Below are 8,076 nucleotides of genomic sequence, written 5' to 3' on the forward strand. Positions count from 1 at the left end.
GGCCTTGGCGGCGGCCGCCAGTGCTGCGGGGTCGATGCGTCGCGGCTCCAGCAGGTCCGCCTCCTCCCCGTGGCCCAGCTGGTAGTTGGTGCCGCGCCCCCACGACCACATCGCCCCGTCCGCCGTGGTCACGACGGTGTGGCGCCACCCGCAGGCCACCAGCACGGCGTGGCGGCCGTCCAGCGTGGCGACCAGGGTGGGCGCGTTGCGGTCGCGGTCATCCCCCAGGCCCAGCTGGCCAAACTGCACAGGGGTTTGGATTGGAGGAAGGATCAGCGGGGGATGTCACGGTGTGGCGGGAAGCCGGGCGGCCTGCCACGACCGCAGGCGAAAGGCCACGGGTCAGCAAAGCTGGCCGTGTCGGGGAGGGCGCTTTGATTGGCAAGCAACGGTGCACGGGGTTGCTCGGGGATCCCTGTGAGTGGCAGTCAAGCAGGGCCAGCGCCTGCCGTGTGAGAGCTCATGAGCCGCACCTTGCCCCAGCCCCAGGTGTAGCAGCGGCCATCTGCATCCAGCGCCGCCGTGTGCCGCCATCCGCCCGCTACGCGCTTGATGGCCACATGGGCCAGCGGCGTCACCTCCGCAGCCGTCAGCCGGTCCCTGGTGGGGACGCGCACGGGTGCGGCGTGGTGAGCAGGAGACAAGGGTTTCGGCGCCGCACGGCCTGCAGCCTTCACAGCCTGAGGCGTCAGCAGCAGGCCAACGGCCGCATGTGGAGGCACAGCGGCCAGGTCGCATCAACTACGCAGCCAGACCAGACACGACCCGTCAGCTGCCGCTGGGGACGCTCTGCTTCGCCTTGGCCACCCCAACCCCTCCTGCTCTGCACCCCAAGCTCACTCGTTGTCCCCATGGCCGATCTGACCAAACCTCCCTGTAGTGCAGGACGGCGTTGCACGCAGGGGCGGGTGTGAGAGCCGGCTGGCTGAAACAAGGCAGTGCCAGTTGCAGCCGCAGTGCGCCGGCACACTGGATTGCGGCCGCACAGCCTGTCAATCAATTGTGCCTTATTACGGTTCTTCGAGGCACAAGAGCGTTGCCCGACCCCGCAGCCCGGGCTCACCCCAGCCGAATGTGTATATCCTATGGTTGTCGGTGACGGCGATGCTGTGCCGCCAGCCGCACGCCACCTGCGCCACGTGCACGCCCTCCAGCCCCTTGGTCAGGGTGGGGACATGCCTGACCATGGACCAGGGGCGGGGGTGGTGGGAGCCATGACTCAGCCAAGAGCGCAGGATGCAAGGACCGGCAGCTGCCTGCAGGCGGCGGCCAAATTAAGTTATTTGATTATTTGATAAGTTATTGAAAAATCACATAAATTAGGTATTTTGGTAATTTGACTTTGGCTAAGAGTATAAAACTCTTCGGGTTTTTAGGCCTTAGAACGTCCCGGGGGGTTACCGAGCGGCAACCAGCGGTCTAGGCACCTTTGCTGCGTACGCTGAGATTGACGGCGGCATTTGTCAGCAGCCAGGGATGGCGGGGATCTTGCCGATGCGCTGCGCTTGCCCAGGTGCACGCCCCACCACCCACCTGTCCTCTCTGCTGCCGTCGCCCAAGCATCCGTATTTGCCTGCGATCAGGCGTCGTGGACCGGGCAGGCCTGGTGAAAAACACTTGCGCCCAAGCCTACGTCCAGACAAGGCAGCAGCCCATGGTTGGTGTGTCTCCTTCCCAACCCCTGTGCGGTATTGCTCCTTGTACCACCCCGACCGTGCCCTGAGGTGTCCCTCTTCCCCTGTGCTCACCCCAGCCGAACGAGTAGACCTGCCCCCCCGACGTGGCAACCACAGAGTGCTCCGCCCCCGCTGATACGCTGATGACGTTCACATCCTGGGGGTGGGCAGTTGTGTGTGTGTGTGTGGGGGGGGGGAGCCCGTGCCTACTGCATTGAACGGGAGCCCATAGCTGCCATGCACAGCCCCGGGCTGCGCTCCGAGGCGTTCCGATGCACAACAAGCCGTGCCATCTCACATCACTCCTGTGCTGGCAAGGCCTCTGCTGTCCCGTTTGTCGTTAGTCATCCCCCATGGGCCCTGCCGCGCTGCCCCCCCCTGACCCTGACAACCCGAGCCGCACCGCGAGCGCGTCCACCCTCCGTGGCGCCAGCACGTCCTCTGTGCTGCCAACACCCAGCTGGCCTGCAGGGTGCACAGTGATGCAGCGACCAACGCGCAGAGCCCATGGATGTTGGGAACGGGGGCCGAGCACAATAGCACCACCTCCTCAAAACCGCTCGAAATAGTTGGCAACCGCTCGAAATAGTTGGCACACAACCGCAATACCTGCATATAGTGGCACCCCCAACCAGCCCCCCTCACAGCGCCCCACCGTTTTGGTTGCGGCCGAATGCGTACAGCTCCCCCGCCTCTGTGGCCACCAGGGTGTGCGCGTCACCGCAGGCCACCTGCCGCACCGCCACGCCAGACAGGGCCGTGATGGGCTGCGGGCTGAAGCAGTCCAACGAGTGCCCGTGGCCCAGCCGACCGAAGTCCCCTGAAAGGGGTGGCGTGAGGGAGGGGTCCTTGGGATGAGCAATCGGCCATCTTGGGCGCAGACGACCCGTACGGGGTGTTGACAGTGCAGCGTCGCGCGCCATGGTGCCACATCACGGCGTCACGCTGCCGGCATCAAAGCCTAAGCTTCGCCCCCCTCCTTCCCGTCTCCCGCCATCCCTTGGAGCCGCTCACCCCAGCCCCAGCTGTAGACCTGCCGCGTTTCATGGCTCACAGCAATGCTGTACTCTGGGGGGGGAGCAAGTGACGGCGCGCAGTGACATTTGTTCTGCTCGCTAGAGAGTCTAGCATTGCAGGAGGGAAAGCGGAGCAGGTGCAGCCTGCTCGGGTGAAACCAACGCGGCATCCACAGTTTGCACAAGCCGCCGTCAATGCCGCCGCGCCGGTGAGATGCGAATGTGCCAGCCGGACGCCTGTGTGCCCCCCCACCTGCGCCGCACGACACCGAGCTGATCGCCTTTCCCCTCAGGGCCTTCACTGGCTGCGGCATGGCACAGCTCTCCGCGTCGCCATGGCCAAGCTGACCGTCCTCGCCCTTGCCAAATGAAACGACGACGCCGCAGTCTGCATGAGTTGGTGCCAGCAGGGGGAGTTTCGGGCGTCGCCGTCAGCGTGTCACACCCCCCCGCCCCACTCCCAAGTCCCGGCTGGCAATGCCTCCGCCGCTTGTGCCATCATGGGGTGCAAGCTGGCTGTTCAACTCCGCGACGTCCCGCTGCGGTCGGCCAGTTGCAATCAAGCTTGCGCGGACACCCCAATGCTGATGACCCGCTGGCGCCCCACTGCTGCACCGCCCGCGCCGCATTGGCAAGCGCACCCAGCAACGCCACTGTGTGAGACGACCCGCAGGAGACGGAGACAGCCGTGGGGCCCTTGCTCTCCTCCATCCCCGCCCAGGGCTACGACACGGACCAAAAAGTTGTCCGCGTTCTTTCTCGGTGTGATCTGCTGCCCGTTTAACGTCTCATTTGAGATTTCGATACATAAAGCAATTAGTTGTGCGTTGCTGCTGACCAATGTGCCGCGTCGAACAACAGATCTCTGACGCGTACTACCACCGCCCGCATGCTGCCGGCGGTCTTGCGACCGTTCCTGCTCCGTGTGCAGTCAAGTTCAAGCGCTTGCCGTGTGGTGGCAGAACCCAGCACCTTCCGCCGGTTTGCCGCTTCGCATGCTGAGGGCCAAGAGAGCGGCGAGCAGCAGGAGCAGCCTGGCGTGAACAACAGCAGCAGCAGCAGTCCTGAGAGCGGCAGTGGCGCAGCGCAGCTGTCGCCAGTGGATGCGGAGCATGCGGCTGTGGTAGACGGCATCGCTGCGGCGCTGCGTGGGCTGGGGCTGGCGCCTGGCAGCGCGTGCGTGCTGGGTGACGGGCTGACCAGCGTCGATGTGGGGGTGCTAGTCGGCGAACCTGCCACACAGGCAAGTGGAATGAGCAGTTCTGTTGGCACGGAGTGACAAGCTGGCTGTCATGGGCAGGGGCAGAGGAGCGGGTGTGTGATGGAGGGAGCGCACCGTGTGTGTGGTGGAGGTGCAGGGCGCAAGCCCGTTGCTGCATGAGCAGACACAGCAGCATACTCACGGGGAAAGCACACGGGAGCAGGCGCGCATTGGCTGCCCGGCGGGGATTGCGTGAGCTGTACGGCGGTGCAGCGCGTGGCCCTCAGGGCTCTTGCACGCTGAGCAAACGTCCCCACCATATTGTAAACCAGCACCACCCACCTCCCCTGGTCCCCAGGTGGCGATTGATGTAGATGCTGGTGGCTCGGGCCGCGGGGCCTTGCTGGCCAAGCAGCGGTTGCTGTCGCACCTCGGATGGCGCAGTGCCCTGATACGCACCGACGACTGGCGGCAGCTGGGTGGCGACCCAAAGCAGCAGCAGCGCTTCCTCGCTGCGGTGCTGGGCGCAGCACTGGAGGAGGGCAGCGGCGGTGGCAACGGAAGCGGGGGACACGGCCACGTCTGTGGCTCGGGGTGCCGCCACTGATGCACTGCAATCAGGGGCAGTTTGAAGGGGCGCTTCCGATTTCTTCTGCTATGCCAGCAGCAGGGTGGGCATTGCACTGAAATGTGCAGGTTTCCTCAGCGACTTACGCATATTCGCCCAGCGTGCTCTGAGGTTTTTGCAGGCGGGCACGTTCCGTCCGACACCCGCGCACCCACGGCATGTGCCACCCAATACGCATGCCTTGTATTGTACTTGGCCGTTGCTCCACGCATACCTTGAGCTTGTTGTAAAAAAATGCAAACCGCTTTTTATCCAGCACAGCTGCAATCATCTTGGCTAGGGCTACCTGAGGTGGCTGGCGCAGGATGTCCAAGAACCGGCTCACCTGCTGATGTCATTGTGACCTGTGCCGCGAGGGCCGTCGTCCCCTATCCACCCACCCAAAGCACCTACCCCTTCACGTGCTTTGTTTTACACCGAATTTTCACCGCCCCGTTTACTGTGCAGTCGTTCCCGAACGCCCCGTTGTTCCGTTCGATCTCCGACACGCGCCTCGATGCTTTCAGGCGCAATGTACCCGAACCCGGGGCCCATCAGGCGGCCCGCAATGCTTGTCGATGTTACCGTGTTGGTTGAGCTGGTGGCAGCGTACCTGTTTGCGCTTTTGGCGGGTGTGTCATCTGATGCTGCAGGCATCGCCGCAGCGTTCGCCGCCACCAGTGAGTGCTGGGGGACGGACATTGCTCTTCATCTGTGCACGTGAAAGCCTTTGGCATGCATGAACACCTGAGGCCAACACCTGTGGATCTTTCCTGGCCGCGCCCAGTCAGCGCCACCTTGTCCCCCTGCTGCGGCGAGCTGCCCTTACCCCGCCCTGTCATCCAATCCGCATCCAGCCGCGCAACCCCCACCCCGTGCCCGCCACTTTGACACAGACTGCACAACTCCCAACCCCTCGCACGCCCTCGTTTGCCTGTAGTGTTCTTCGCGGCCTTTGCGAGTGGGGCGCACATCAACCCCTCCGTGTCCATTGCAAGCGCCCTGAGCGGCCACCTGTACTGGGCCCGCGCGCTGCTGTACATCGTCGCACAGGTATGGGGGGCCTTGAACCCTCAGATCTCGATGGGTGATTTCGGAACTGGTGTTTTGCACAAGCATCTCCCAAGTTGCCCGGGTTTTGTGGAAAAAACAGCAATGAACACCCAGCAATGAACACCCAGCTGTGCGCTTGCGTGCGGGCTTCTGCAACCCCGGACGCCCCGGCTTGGGGCGGGCCATGGGGCTGCTTGTTTCTTTTGTGATCAACTCCGTTTGGGGGGCGACCAGGCGCAAAGGGTGATATAGGTCAAGCTCATTGTCGTGTCGTCTGGGCTGCCCTCGCTCGTGGGCCTCCTGCTAGGTATTGTTTGGACGCTTTTATCTGGTTGTCGTGCACTTTTGTATTGCAACCATGGCCCATACATTGTGCTAGGGAAAACTTCGCGCTCGCAATACTCCTCAACCTTCAGGTGCTCGGGTCTCTGGCCGGCACTGCCACTCTGCTGGGGCTTGTCCCTGGCCTGCATGCCGGCGACGCGGGTTACATCGCCTGCCATGGCCCGTCAGGCGACCTGAGTGGCACTGGACTCTACGTCTGGGAGGCGCTCCTCACCTTCGTCTTTGTCTTCGTGCTGTACGGTGCGCAGAGAGAATGCCCTGCGCGGAGACACGGGTGGTGCCGCCCGTATCGACTGCAGGTCTGTGGCTGTACGTTTGTGGTGTCGGTTGACCTGGAGCGGTTTGAAGTGGTGCGTGAATTGTCGTGCGTGACTCCTTGATGCGGCACGCTGCCAGGCCATACCCCTACATTCGGGGATGCTGTCGTGCACAACGAGCGCCTGTGGGCAATGGGTTTCGGGCGGGCTGGAAGCCCAGACAGATGCATGCGTGTACAACTCAACAGGCAGGCTGGCGCGCTGCAGGGTACAGACAAACATGTCGTCCCCACGACGCCACGCTCACAGGATGCTCATTAGATCGTTGCTTGTCACGTTGATTTCCTGTCTTTGGACGGTTCTTGTCACAGCATTGGCATTGACGGTCTTTTGCCCTCCTCTGCGCAGGCGCCGTCCTGCACCCTCCAACCTACGGGCCAATCGCTCCCTTGGCGGCTGGTTTGGCGCTTTGGGCATGCCTCACCACAGGTGCGGTACAGCAGTACTCCTGGCCAATCCAATTCGGCACACTCAAAACTTGAACAATCGCCTCTCCTGCCACCATCATCGACCTTCCCGCATCGTCCCATAAACAAACGCTGTGATCAATCTCGTCACACGGCTGCACGTCCCAATTAAATAATCTTCTTGCAACCTTGTTGCACCTTCCTGCCTCGTGCCTTGTTGCAGGTGGAGTCTTCACTGGCACTTCACCCCTCAACCCTGCCATCACCTTCGCGTCATCGCTGGTCTTCAACTGCTACTGGCGCTACAGCTGGATGTGAGGCTTGCCTTGGGGCATGCGCGGGATGCATGCAAAAACCTTTCAGCTGGGTAGATACAGCAAGCGCTCTTTGATAAAGCATTGCAACCTTATGTGATGTCATCTAATGATAGCCCCCTGATACTAGACACGCTAACCCCTATGTTTATGATCCCTGCTTCAGGTACTGGCTGGCGCAACTGACCGGCGCAGGTGTTGCAGCCGCCCTGGCCATCTTCGTCTTTGGTGGGTGTTGATGCGGCGGACTCATCAGACTAGTGACGGCAGAGTTGGCAGGGGTGGGTGGGTGAATCAGGACTTGCCTCGTGTTGCCCTAGCCTGCCTGATTTGAGTGCATTCTATAATTGCATTACAAACATGCAATCATTGTCACATGCAATCAACAGCTTCCATCTGTTGTTTTGTCCTCGCTGCTCCTTGCAGGCAAGGGCCCTTGGCTGATGGACGAGGGGCAGCGCCAAGAGTACTTCTCTGGTGCTTATGGGCGCCAGAGCGTCGGCTACCAGCCTTTGATGAGCGGCGAGCAGCGCACTGCAGGGGCACCTCAGGGATCCGGCATGGGCGGCATGGCATGATGCACTGCACCAAACGAAGAGGGGGTGGGGTGCGGTTGGGAGATGCAGGTGCGGTTGGGAGGTGCAGGTACCACGCACCGTTTGCAAAGGAGATGATACAGGCCAGTGTTGACTACCTCAGCATGGGTGCCCCAGCTGTTTGATTGACAGTGTTTGTTGTTTTGTTGATTTGAGGATGTCGGATTGTTGTGTAAATTGACATTGAAGATCAACACACTAGTTCACAGGTTGATGACACTTTGGGGTCAACTCGGAGTACACCAGATTTATTGGCACACAAACCTCTGTGGGGTCAATCAATGAAAAAAAGGAGGATTGATTTATCAAGTAATTACAGAGTCAACTACTACGTAGGGCCAGTTGGACAGGGTGGGGTTGGTGGGTTTAGGGCGTTGCAACATTGACAGACCGCATGCGCGCGGCTCCAGCCACTCTCAGCCCAGGGTTTGAAATTAGTGGCATGCACACATGCAAGCCTAGTGACTTGTGTTTGTGGGCCAGGGGGTTTGCAGCTCTCAAGCATGTCTCCCTCCAGCGAGTACTACTGCCAAATCAAAGATAA

The 8,076-nt window shown here is 61.5% G+C and overlaps 2 protein-coding genes across 2 annotated transcripts in view; one reads left to right on the plus strand and one right to left on the minus strand.

The window, feature by feature from the left end:
- Window positions 1-4,792, minus strand: part of MNEG_9455 (putative E3 ubiquitin-protein ligase HERC1) — a gene marked incomplete at both ends in the record, with an annotated part of 5,716 nt that extends 924 nt beyond the window's left edge. The window contains 12 exons of the mRNA XM_014042072.1: window positions 110-243; window positions 474-600; window positions 841-874; window positions 1,064-1,179; window positions 1,534-1,573; window positions 1,749-1,833; window positions 2,080-2,141; window positions 2,332-2,496; window positions 2,691-2,744; window positions 2,946-3,080; window positions 4,353-4,425; window positions 4,736-4,792. Coding sequence (XP_013897526.1) covers window positions 110-243; window positions 474-600; window positions 841-874; window positions 1,064-1,179; window positions 1,534-1,573; window positions 1,749-1,833; window positions 2,080-2,141; window positions 2,332-2,496; window positions 2,691-2,744; window positions 2,946-3,080; window positions 4,353-4,425; window positions 4,736-4,792 — 1,082 coding nt within the window. The remainder of the gene's footprint in view (window positions 1-109; window positions 244-473; window positions 601-840; window positions 875-1,063; window positions 1,180-1,533; window positions 1,574-1,748; window positions 1,834-2,079; window positions 2,142-2,331; window positions 2,497-2,690; window positions 2,745-2,945; window positions 3,081-4,352; window positions 4,426-4,735) is intronic.
- A 240-nt stretch (window positions 4,793-5,032) lies between these two features.
- On the plus strand, window positions 5,033-7,514 carry MNEG_9456 (aquaporin, glycerol transport activity; the record flags this gene model as incomplete). The annotated part of the gene is made up of 7 exons (XM_014042073.1): window positions 5,033-5,180; window positions 5,441-5,553; window positions 5,970-6,138; window positions 6,564-6,644; window positions 6,846-6,936; window positions 7,103-7,164; window positions 7,363-7,514. The coding sequence occupies 7 exons, from the start codon at window positions 5,033-5,035 to the stop codon at window positions 7,512-7,514; spliced, it is 816 nt and encodes a 271-aa protein (XP_013897527.1).
- Window positions 7,515-8,076: the final 562 nt, after the last annotated feature.

Source organism: Monoraphidium neglectum (genome assembly GCF_000611645.1).
Source record: "Monoraphidium neglectum strain SAG 48.87 unplaced genomic scaffold scaffold01943, whole genome shotgun sequence".
NCBI classification, from domain to species: Eukaryota; Viridiplantae; Chlorophyta; class Chlorophyceae; order Sphaeropleales; family Selenastraceae; genus Monoraphidium; species Monoraphidium neglectum.